We start from the raw sequence: 12663 nt of genomic DNA on the forward strand, positions 1-12663 counted from the left end.
TGCATAACTTATATTCTTGAAAAGTAAAAGTGCCGCTTTTGCGAGGATTACCTTTGCCACACAAGGTAAGAAAAAAAAAACGTAGAAAAAGTGGAAAATAAGACAAGCCCATTAACTATTAAAAGTTATGAGTTTGCACCTTTGTATACCGAGAATCATACACAGATGTTCCATTTTGCTGAAAGTAAGAAAAAAAATCGTCACAGACAGGATTCGAACCTGCGCAGGTAAAACCCAATGCCTAATTGCTGTTTCTTGAAATAGCAGGGCATCGCCTTAACCACTCGGCCACTGGGACAATTTTTCGTTTTTTAAATCGCACGAAATTTGGATAGTTAAATTGCTAATATTTTCGAACAATATAAGATATCCGATCGAGATAACGAAGCATTGGCGTCATGCCAAAGTGTCACAAAGAAGTATGTTTATTTTATTATTGTTTGAGTAATTACTGTCACGAAATTATGTGTCGTTATCAGTTAAGTAAGTCAAGAATTATTATTATGAAGTTTACCAGGTTCGAAGTAATGACCCGAACTATGTTATGCACCATACATGTTTGTAGCTGTATAACGTTTATTGAATTATAATTGAATATCGTTTGTTGAATTAAGTCTAATGCCATGCAAGTGTTATCTTATTATTATCAAGATTGTTTTTTGATTGCAGCCACGTCTACGGTTTCGGCCGGCCATGCGTACAAGAGTCATGTATTGGGTCGGTTAAGTTGTATGGTTTTGCTGAGTGTTTACTCAGGCGTTCTGGATTAGTCTCTCCTAATCAAACCTACAAGTATTTAGAGTGTCCTGCGGAGCACCTAGTCGAAAGGACTTTGAGAGCGGTGTTCATGATTACGAATATTGTTTTATGCATGCATGACTTCAACGAGATACTATATGAACTTCTAGAATTTATTTGACTTACTAAGTTATTACTTTATTAACATTATCCTAAGCCACAATTGTGTGAACAACTAGTTGTGTGCCTGTGGGAAGAAAGATACTACTAACCTTTAATTTACTTTATTTTATTTTATTTTATTTCTATTTTTACCAACCCAGCGAATCACAGTAAAGCCTAAAGCCCAGAATGAACCAAAGCCAAGGAGACAAGTCTATTATCCAATATTATGTTTAAAGTATTAAATGTTCCAGAACAAAACAAGATTACTAAGGAGCACGTTGACCAATAGTTAGTCCAGAATAGTAGTAGTAGTTAGTAAGCATGATCATAGATAATTAGAAAAGAGGAGAACCAATAAGCATGAAGAGTTAAAGAAATAATGACTAGAAAGGTTATCGACAAGGGAAAAAGTATTTTGGAAAGATTATAAAAGGACTGAAAGTTGAACTAGAATTAGAGGTATTTTAGTTAGTTATTTATATCTCTTTATTAGTTATTATTTATACTATATATAAAGAGAGGAACCCGAATCATCTATTTCGCTAGAATCCTAAATTCTACTCTCTGCCTTTCAGAAGTTTAGATTTTGATCTATTATCGAACCCATATTTTACAACAATATGAGTTTTATCATGAAGTCAATCTAAATCTGTTAAAAATCGAAGTGTATGGTACAGTAAACAGTGTTAGAGGTGATATTTATTCCAGCCATGTCCCTTTATCGGACAGTCTCCCCTTCTCCCCCTCTTCTGAATGAGAGAGGTATATAATTGTTTGAAACGTACATGGAATAAAAGTTCCTCGCTTATATAGTTATAATATTCAACTGCACAACACATTCTGTTATGCAGCACGATTTAATATACATATTGAATTCCAATATACCGATCGTACAATCCACGATTAGTCGATCCTTTATATCCTACGTACTTATTGATATTCTTCCATAATTGATTGATTTTGATATAAGTGCCTCTGTATTTTTCCAGGATTTCTGTAATGCGCTTCATCATAAATTCAACATTAAAGAAGTTCTCCATGGAACACAAACAGTACAGGTTCATAAGGAGATACCTTTCAAAGTTATAAGATCAGCAGACAAGGATGGAAACTAGATTGATTAACTACTTCTTTTTTATTTTTTACATTGAGTTGACCTACTTGTATTCAAATAAGGCTCCAAAATAATGTTGAATCGATCATCAGAAATAACTTTTGTAAACTTTAATCAAACTGGGTCATGCATATCGATGGGGACATCTCGCGGGTTCAAGATCTTTTGTAGTGATCCATTTGGAAAATTTTATTCAGAGGAAAGTGGGAGCTATTCAATAGTTGAAATGTTGTTTGCTACATCGTTATTAGCTCTAGTTGGAAGTGGAGATGAACCAGCATTATCACCAAGACGATTACAGATCATTAATACGAAAAAGCATTCAGTGATATGTGAAGTAACGTTCCCTACATCAATATTGGCTGTCAAGATGAACAAATCACGATTGACAGTCCTATTACAGGAACAAATCTATATTTATGATATTACGAATATGAGATTACTGCATACTTTAGAAATACATTCAAATGTTAACGGATTAATGGCGATATCACCAACTTTGGAAAATAACTACTTAGCATTTCCATTGCCGCCTAGAGTGATAAACTCAGAAATTAGAACAAATGCCACAACTAATAATATAATGCTTTCAATGGGAGGTAAAAATAATTTAAGTTATGATACCACGAAACAACTAGAAAAGGGGGACAGTGGAAGGAAAGACGATGAGAATGTATATGATAATGGTTCGACTAATACAATAAATACAGTAGATGAAGAGGATGAATCTGCTTCAAAAGATGGGGTTTTGAAAAATGGGGATATCATTATATTTAATATGGACAGTTTACAACCCACAATGGTTATTGAAGCCCATAGAGGACAGATTGCATCTTTAGCTTTCAATTTCAGCGGGACCTTATTGGCTACTGCTTCTGATAAAGGAACGATTATCAGAGTGTTTAATGTGGAGACAGGTGTCAAATTATATCAATTTCGTCGAGGAACATATCCTACCAAGATTTATTCAATGTGTTTCAGCGATGATGATACATTTCTAGCAGTAACATCCTCAAGTAAGACAGTTCATATATTTAAGCTATATAAGAGCATGGATATTACCTCAAAGAGTGGTACTTCTGATGAAGCTATAGGTGCTGATGGGAACGATTATGATAGCAATTTTGGAGAAAACAACGAAGTGCTGGCTATGGATGATGAGGGTGAAGATATAGACGATGCAGGAGCATCAATTGCAGATAATGACTTAGATATAACAAATGAAAAAGAGCCGTACGTAGATGCCTCAAGAAAAACAGTCGGTAGAATGATACGTAGCTCTTCGCAAAAACTATCGAGAAAAGCAGTTAAAACTCTGGGGAATATTCTCCCGATAAAAATGACATCGTTGCTAGAACCTTCGCGACATTTTGGATCGCTGAAATTACCTGTTGATGATACTAATGATAACAAAAGCATAGCAAATATCGGCCATCTAGTGGATGTTGATACGTCCAATTATCCGGAATTATTCAATACGGCAGAAAATATTTCGGCTAATGGACAATCGACTATTTTGAAGATGTTGTCTATCAGAGTAATTTCATCGGAAGGGTTCCTTTATAATTATATTTTAGATCCAGAGCGTGGCGGAGATGGACTTCTTCTGTCACAGTTCTCCCTTTTAGAACAATGAAATCGCTTTATAACTTATTCATGAATTACAGAGGGGGAGTATAACCATTGGTCGCATAAGCTTTTCAATGTAAATAACGGTTTCCATTATCGATAAAACTTTTTCTGAGTCTATCATTTCTTAAATGTGTTCATCGCATTGATTAACGATATACTTAAAGCGGTATGGTTCATTTTTCCAAAAATTGCTTCAAACATATGCATTCCCTTTTATATATATACTACGTTTTGGGCTGTCTAACAATCGTTTACATGTACTAAATTTACACATAATCTAATATACTCTGTATGTTCACCTGCACATGACATGATACTATATTTTGCATACTTCAGCAAAGATATAAATACCAGTGACAGTGTCTAGGGCCAACAGGAGCTACGATAAACTCTTTCCAGATGTAAATCTAGTAGGCAGACCTTCAAATAATGTCACAACAACTAAATCTATCTATTTATCCTTTGGTTATGATACCTTTTACTGTATAGTCCAAAGTTAATTAAACTCGGAATAGTTATCGAACTTTTGACCAACCCCGCGTTTATAATTTACCTAGTTAAGTACTAAATGTAGTGGCGACTGCATGATCTGGATTAGTCGCTTTCTTTTAGACATAGAAATATGGTTCGTAGTATCAGTGAATCAGAAATAAACAAACAAGAAGACTTTTCTACTTACATTCGGTTATAATCCAAAACTTTTAAGTTACCCATATTTATATGTTATTTTTAACCAGGTAAAACAACTCGAAAAAAACTGCTATTAAAGGAAACGGGAGCTAGGGCGGAACCGATCCTAATTGTATATTTTATAAATCTACCTGCTGAACTAATCCTAGCCAAGAAGAATGGATATGTTATTTCCTACTGTGAAAACTGGAGCAGATCCTTTATTATTTGATATAAGATTGAAGACGACGGAAAATGATGTTATCCTAATAAATGGGTCGATAGAAGAAGCGTCATCCATCTTTTTGTCTGGTGTTATCGTACTATCTGTTAAAGAGCCGATCCAAATTAAAAAAATTGCTCTTAAAATGAATGGTATCTTGAAAGTTAATACTCCAATGACTCACAATCCAAATAAGTTCCTAAGATATAGCAAAAGATTATATCAACATTCCTGGGATGATTTAAGTATACGGGATTATCTACAGAATTTATATACCAATCATACCAGAGGCAGAGGTGCAAGTATTTCAACGAAATCTTCTTCAAATCTTGCCCCTTTAGCAGCTCAACATAAATCATCTGCTTCACTTGTGTCCCTCAATGGATCAACTGGACATCATACTTTGGTGAGAGGAAATTATGAATTACCATTCAATACCATATTACCAGGTTCGATTCATGAAAGTGTGGAAGGTCTGACAAATGCATCTATGAAATATTATTTGGAAGCAGTTATTGAACGAAGATGTGGCAACGATTTAATTTGTACAAAGCCAATCAGAGTTGTCAGAACTTTAAATTCAGATGCGCTTGAATTGACAGAAACAGTTGTAGTCGAAAATGTGTGGCCAGATAAAGTGGAATATTGTATTTCAGTGCCATCTAAGGCTAATCCAGTTGGAGCACTTATACCAATCGATATCGTAATGGTTCCTTTATTGAAAGGTTTAAAATCTGGCCCAATTAAAGTAACTCTAGTGGAGATTGTACAAACATGTGGGAATCCAGGAACATTAACTAAAAATGAACATGTCATAACAAAATTGAAATTAAAAGATCCGAAGGAATATCTTTCTCAGTATGTGGAAGATGAAAGCTATCATATGGAAGATATTGAATTTCAAGATAAATGGGAAATACAAACAGCTATACAGATCCCACCAAGTTTGGCAAAATGTACGCAAGATTGTACTATAAAAAAGAATATTAAAGTTTCTCACAAATTGAAGTTTGTCATATGTTTAATAAACCCAGATGGTCATGTCTCAGAATTACGTGCATCTTTACCCGTACAACTTTTCATATCTCCATTCTTAACTGTTGGAGTCAACTCAACCTCACAAACAGATATTATACCGATCTCTTATAGTCATGATGTAGAGACAAATAATCTAGTCAATGCAGCGATATATAAACAGGACGATGGGCAGATTTTTACTAGGTCAGGATCGCATTTGGAATTATCTGCATTGGAAAATTTGCACTTGGCAGAACAGAGTGTCTGTGACTTAATGGCACCCCCCAATTATGGAAGCCATGTTCGTGATAAGATTTTGAGTGAACCAGCCTCTGCCGTTGATGTGCTATCTAATGACCAAGAACCAGCAGCATCTAGCAATGCATCAATCATTACAGATGACTATCAAGAAAGTTTACCCAGTATGCGTCGTCCTAGAGCTTTATCTCAAGTACCATCCATTACTATCGCAGACCTTTCAATCACTTCTAATCGTAGATTGAGTAATACACATAACGATAATGATAACAATAGTTTGGATAGTAGAGTTACTTCTAATAGGCCATCCATAGGTACAAGAAATAGATTTAGGTCCAGTACATTGCTGTCAATAGGGAGTATCAATGATCGTGGTTCCATACTGACGAATCCATCTAGGGAGAGCTCGATGTTAAATATGACAAAGCTAACGCCACAGAAGGCCGATTGGGAAATGGAAAGTTTAAGTAAAGTTCCCTCATATGAAAACGCTATGCATTCGGATATTATTGATGATGAATTACCTCCTACCTATCCTGAAAATGAAAAATCAAGACTCTCCTCTTTTAAAGCAAGTATAATGAGGTTAAAAAGACCGCAGATTATACATCAAAAATCCTCCACATCTCTATCTTCAATAGGTAAAGAAGGTATTGTGGCAAATGAATCAATGCTAAATGATAGTAATAATGTATCGAATTTGTCTCTTGGACTACCATCTTCAAATAGTTCCACTCCATATCCTGTGACTTCCAGAACAGCATTATCGAATACAATAGGCCCCTTCGGTATGGGTATAAAATCGAGATCTGAATCTATTCCACTTGAAGACGAAAATGATGAGGAAACGCAGTCTGGTATGTCTTGGATGAAATTTAAGAAATCACAAAGTAATAATACTAATAAAGATGCTCAATCTAAAACATTCGCTAATAATATCATGGGGTTAATAACGAGAAAAGAGAAGAAATAGTTGTTGTCTACATAATTCGTTTGATACATAAAGATAAATATATTTAGGACTTGCTGATAAAAAAAATCCATGTTTTTAATTTCAATTTCTTTTAATATTTACATTTTAATGAGGAAGTGTATAGATGAAGTACTTTTAGAGACAAGGTACGTTCATGAACCTGAGAGTTATCAGTAGCTATTATATTGTTGTTGTTTAGAATGTTGATTGATGATGATGCTTGTCACTATTGTGTTGACTATGTAGTAGGATATTTAATAATTAAGAATATAATTACCTGCTTGATAACTCGGTCATTTTTGCTATCTATCATTCTCTCGGCTGAAAACTAATCTAAATCTGTCTGCATTCGTTTGACTAACGTAGTTGTACGTTATGGAGAATGTCATTATTTAGGTGCGATATTAAATTATACAGTTGTGTACCTATTACTAACTTATTCTATAATCTATCATTGCCTATTTTATTAAGTATGGTTGAGTCAACTGAAATCTATCTAACAGTGTATTTAATTGCTTCTCTTATATATTTACATTTTTTTAGGATCCTTTTTAGCAAGCAATTATTTAATTACAACTCGAAGGATACTTTTTAGTAAGTTTAAAGAGAACGAAAAGTAAATAAAAAATATCTTCATATAAAAAAGAATTTGAGCATTAAGACATTAACTGCATATAGTCGATTACTTAAAAATTAAAAAAGATAAACGGTTCTTATAAGGAACTAGAAAATTATCCCGTATTAGAAGAAAATTGAAAAGTGTAAAAGAAGAGAAAATATTTAATAAATTGATTAGAAGAAGAATATTATTATTTCATGGGTAAAGCATCTTCAAAGATTGTGTAGAATTAACACCATTTGCAACTGCAACTGACAACAAGATTTGTGCTTGTGCAGGGCTTAAGTAACCTGCTGAAATTGCTCCAGTAGGAACGGAATCATTTCTAATATAGCCTAATTTAGAGTTTCCAGAAGCATAAACGATTGGTAAATTAATACCTTGTGAAGCGCTTGAAGTAGAGGAAGATGTTGAATTAGATTGACTTGAACTCACTACCACCAAACCATTAACTGAATTACCTAAGCTTGAAACTAGGTTGCTTGAATAACTGCCTTCATAGACAATTGGGACAACAATATTAGAAGAGTTAGAGACGGCATTTGGATTGGTGAAGTTAGTAAATTGTGTTCTAAGAGTGGAATTAAAGCTTGTCAACACTGGTTGATATGAATCATAGAACCAATGAACTGTCTTTCCATCATAAATACCAACTGGTACTTTATAAGCAGGGAACACACCAGAATAAACAACACCTTTGACATCTACTAGTAAGCAACCACGTCCTTCTGAACGGTTGGATCTTGCGATTGGAATACCATTAATTGCATTATTTGTGACAACCATTGAAGTATTACTGTTAACAACAATATTAGTGAAGAAGCCCAAAGATTCCAAAGATGGTTTATTACCGACGATAACAACACCTTGATATTGTCCGCCACTCAACGAACTGTTACATTCTCTTGCGACGCTGTATAATTGAGTAATATTCAATGCTGAAGTAGCGTTAAATAATGTTGTTACATCGATATTAGGATCGGAGTTGACAGAGACTGGTACTTGACCACCAGTAACAATGACTTTCACTCTCCCTTGTCCTTGTTCTCCAGCACCAGCACCAGCACCAGCAGCGCCACCGGCAGCACCACCAGCAACACCTCCTGCTCCAGCACCTCCTGTACCGTTGGCACCACCAGTCATGTTACCAGCACCAGCACCTCCAGTCATATTACCCCCAGCAGCACCACCGCCTGTAACATTTGCTTGTTTCCCATAATATGGTATGAAGGGAGAAGCTTGTGCTAAGGTGCAAATTGCTAGAATTGTTGATATAATATTTTGAATTTTCATAATATATTTTTTTCTTGTTAATGTACTATTTGGTATCTTAAAATGAAAATCTAAGGTACATTTGAAACAATCTTGAAAGGAATACAAGGAATTTGTAAGATCAGAAAATAGATGTTAGAAAGATGAATCTATTTATACTTTACCAGATTTTTCTAAAAACTGTGTATTTTCTCCCTTTATTGTTTTCAAGCAATCTTAGCAACATACTATGTAAAGTACTTTTTCCACAGAGACATAGTTATGAAATTTCTCCTTTCAAAGGGAGGGCTGAATAAATATCATAGAATTTCAATTATGCCTTAAGGACAATGTGATGCACAGATTAGGAATCCTCCTCATCCAAAAGAATGACCTTCTAGAATGATTTTAATGACACCTCTGTCTTCCATACATGCCAAGACAGGAACGATCTGATTCACTATTCCTTAATTGAGGGTCCAATACCTATGTAGCATATGCATCTCATCTTAAACAATCGGTTGATCCCCCTTAAAGAGTCACAGGGACAGCTTCACTTATGAGATCTGAAGTACTGGGTTCAAATGTGTCTGAAATTCCAGCTTCTTGTTGCTGTGGAAATAATTCCCTCCTATTAGGCACATAGGCATCTTTAGGAGTCATCCATCTTTGGTATAGTATACTAGTCCGCTTCTATGACTATGTCCGTGTACCTTTATTATTTTCTTCGGAACGACAGTTTGACGACACAAAAAGCATATATGTGTATCAAAGTGTCCACGGGATATAAAGGTCTTTCCGTGGAATTTTTAACACAGTGGAAGAGCCTGCAGCCAGTGACGAGACTGTTCAACTTAAGTTTCTGCTGGGGGACTTCCCCTGACAATGTGACACACGGAGTTTAATTATCTCCCCTGAAATGATGCCATAATCGTTTTACAGGACAGAAATGTCTGGGTGCACAGCTGTACTATTCGGGTAACTGTCTATTCAGGCCCTTTTCCTAAAGAAAAGGGCTTCCCCCCAACACAAAATTACAGGGAAGAACTTAGAACAGTCTGCTCCATTAAGAAGGTGGCAAGGCTAATTAATACCTTTCATTCAACAATAACAAGGAGAAGCAGTCCAACAAGATACCTACGATATGCCAGTAGAGTCATTATCGAAACCAACCGTACGTTCACTGTTTTTCAATTTAGTCTGTTTCGTCATTTCAAGTTGGGGACTTCGCTGGGCAACTACAATTACTTTACCTCCATCTCTAAGACAAGCAGGCCATAAACAATTTTTAACCAATATATCAGTGATTGTTACTTTATTTAGTAACATCACAAACATTGCCGATTTTTTTATTCAAAGATATGCCAAATGTCCAACACTACGTAATAGATCACATAGAATTAGTAAACACACTATTTTACCAGTAGCTCTGGTAATGGAATCCATCGTTCCCGCCGTTTATTGGCCATTACGTTTATTCGCTATGAAATTAATTATGCAAGGTATACCAGAAAATAATTCACCTTCTCCAATTCCACTTTCAGTAGACTGTGCCATTCATTTGGTACCTTTTGTTTTCTTATTTGCTGACCATTATCTATCCGGTTCGGGAGAAAAATTTGTTATTTCAAACAAAAAGGCTTGGGTTATTGTTACACTTCTAGGACTCTCTTACTACAGATTCTTGGGGCTTTTAATTAATACTGAAAGGGGACAATCTTATCCATATCCTTTCTTAGACGTCGATGAACCATATAAGTCGATTATCTTCGTTGCTGTAACTTCCATAACTTGGTTATTTTATGTCCTTTATCAAAAGTTTCCACCTTATGTCTCATTAAAGAAAAGAAGTGCCAAGAAACAATTCTAAAAAAGTTACAAAATTGCCCATCATTATTTTCTACATTGGTGCAACCCTTATCTTCTGTTTGCTTTTCGATCCCTTCACATATGTACATATATATATATATTTTCTGGAATAATATAAATACTTCAATATAACTGTCCTTCTATGTCGAATCGTACTGTGTTTTTATTTTCTTTTGCATATTTAATTCACTATTTTTTTGTTTAAAGCCCTATGTTTTATAAATCTTGTTTTTTCTTTCTTCGAAGCTTTTCAGAAACAAGTTGTTACCCGTTGTCGCTCGCTGTTCTCTAATTTTCATTTAAAAGGCGAGAAGATTTCCATGTTTCCAATTGTTCAAAATAATATATCACTTTTTTCTGGTAGAGTTCAAATACCTTTTTTTTTCCCTTCTTTCAAAACCCCCAACATCATATTAAACTCGCAAAATGCAGTACCATTATGGGTTCTTTAATTCTTTAAAAGGACCTGAGGAAGATTCATTTCCACTATATCTTTCAATTTCGTTGTTTTGGTATCTGTTTAAGCGTAGATAAAATTGATCGTTGCTGGGCGCCTTATGTTGATTTTTCATATGAGACATTGGGAATCAGCTGAATCCACATTTTTACGTATTTTTAATTTATTTTTTTGTACCGTTCTTCTGTATAAGCAATCTAGAACTCTTGTTTCATTCGTACCTAGTTTTTATTATCAGTTTTGTCTCTTAGAAACAAAATTATAGAGGAGATTTGATAAAAGCAAGCATAACGAAAACGTTCCGGTATATATGGCAAAACGTAATCTCTTCAATTGAAAATGTTGAATAAATGATAAGGAATAGGTTAGCAGCTACTGGTAATATTTCAATAAGTATGCAAAGACGCCACCCCCAGCAGGGATCCCAGCTATTTAAGACTCTGTTTGCCTGTAGCTGGCATACGTCGCATAACTGCTGTGTCCTTTACTAAAACTACATCGTATATAATACATAAAGGTATGACTTATTCATTAATTATATATAAACAATTCAATACTATGTTAACATACTGGGAAACGTTCAATTTACTATCTGTTCGTTATACAATTGAATAAATCACAACTAACTAATAAAATGACAATAAAAAATATGGTTGGGGAATAGTATTTTTAATCTTGATAATTTTTTGCTGTGGTTTATATATTAAAAGTTTTGTTCATAGGTAGTAGTGGTAAACATGCGATAATGAATTGAGAATTAAAAAAATGGAAAGAAAATAATAAACATTTGTTTATTTCTATTAATGATTTCTTTAATCTTTGTAAACTCAAAATTGTAAAGCAGCACCCTTTTGCTTCTTTTCACCACCTAATTCGAAGTGCTTACATCTCTTCAAAGTCAATTGAGCCTTAGTCTTACAGTTAACACATTCCAATCTCAAAACAACCTTCTTGGTAGTCTTAGCTTTCTTGTGGAAAATTGGCTTAGTTTGACCACCGAAACCAGATTGTTTACGGTCATAACGTCTCTTACCTTGAGCGAACAAAGAAGCTTTACCAGCTTTGTATTGGGTAACCTTGTGTTGGGTGTGCTTACGACAGGCTTTACCTTTACAGTAGGTCTTTCTGGTCTTTGGAACGTTAACTATTATAAAATGAAAAGTTAAATCAATAGAAAAATGATTAATTAAATCCATTGTTAGTAATCTCAGATTCAATATATCTAATAAGAATTTAACGATAGTTTTTGTAAAGGGAAATTTTGATACATCAATTCAAAAAACCACTCTTATTCATGACTTAAATATTCATCGACTCTTTTATTCCATTACTGTTTGGAAGTTCTGATATCATCCTGTATAGGATCAATATTCTTCATTTTAATGATACTATTCAAGCATGATCATATCACGTTTTCCTGTTATAATTCCAATTGTTTGGTTTAACAAGTATCTGTCCTCATCTAGTATAGCGTAAAATCTCCATCCTTGCAAATTGTAAATCTTTGTTATTGTACCCAAATCTTCTCATTCTAAAAACATCGTATTTCATTTCTATCAGTTAACATACCCATTGTGACTGATAGTGTTCTTGTAGTTTCTTGGTTAATTTTAAAAGTTACTATGTAGTTCCGACCATTTCACTTTTAATGGTTAATAACTATTACTGTGGAAACAGC

General features: G+C 34.4%; 5 protein-coding genes and 1 non-coding gene across 6 annotated transcripts; 3 read left to right on the plus strand and 3 right to left on the minus strand.

Annotated features, from left to right (window-relative positions):
* Positions 1-198: 198 nt before the first annotated feature.
* On the minus strand, positions 199-261 carry NDAI0Htrna14S. The gene is given in 2 exon segments: positions 199-244; positions 199-261. It is a non-coding gene; the product is annotated as a tRNA-Ser (tRNA).
* A 1829-nt stretch (positions 262-2090) lies between these two features.
* Positions 2091-3653, plus strand: ATG18 (phosphoinositide binding protein ATG18; the record flags this gene model as incomplete). The annotated part of the gene is made up of 1 exon (XM_003671729.1): positions 2091-3653. One exon carries the CDS (start codon positions 2091-2093, stop codon positions 3651-3653), a length of 1563 nt encoding a protein of 520 aa, XP_003671777.1.
* An 844-nt stretch (positions 3654-4497) lies between these two features.
* Positions 4498-6789, plus strand: ROG3 (Rog3p; the record flags this gene model as incomplete). Its single annotated transcript, XM_003671730.1, has 1 exon — positions 4498-6789. One exon carries the CDS (start codon positions 4498-4500, stop codon positions 6787-6789), a length of 2292 nt encoding a protein of 763 aa, XP_003671778.1.
* Positions 6790-7603: 814 nt separating this feature from the next.
* Positions 7604-8701, minus strand: SPS100 (Sps100p; the record flags this gene model as incomplete). Its single annotated transcript, XM_003671731.1, has 1 exon — positions 7604-8701. The coding sequence occupies one exon, from the start codon at positions 8699-8701 to the stop codon at positions 7604-7606; it is 1098 nt and encodes a 365-aa protein (XP_003671779.1).
* A 1102-nt stretch (positions 8702-9803) lies between these two features.
* On the plus strand, positions 9804-10529 carry NDAI0H03640 (uncharacterized protein; the record flags this gene model as incomplete). Its single annotated transcript, XM_003671732.1, has 1 exon — positions 9804-10529. The coding sequence occupies one exon, from the start codon at positions 9804-9806 to the stop codon at positions 10527-10529; it is 726 nt and encodes a 241-aa protein (XP_003671780.1).
* A 1283-nt stretch (positions 10530-11812) lies between these two features.
* On the minus strand, positions 11813-12558 carry RPL42B (60S ribosomal protein eL42; the record flags this gene model as incomplete). The annotated part of the gene is made up of 2 exons (XM_003671733.1): positions 11813-12129; positions 12555-12558. 2 exons carry the CDS (start codon positions 12556-12558, stop codon positions 11813-11815), a joined length of 321 nt encoding a protein of 106 aa, XP_003671781.1.
* Between the last annotated feature and the right edge of the window lie 105 nt (positions 12559-12663).

This window comes from Naumovozyma dairenensis, chromosome 8, assembly GCF_000227115.2.
Source record: "Naumovozyma dairenensis CBS 421 chromosome 8, complete genome".
Lineage (NCBI taxonomy): Eukaryota > Fungi > Ascomycota > Saccharomycetes > Saccharomycetales > Saccharomycetaceae > Naumovozyma > Naumovozyma dairenensis.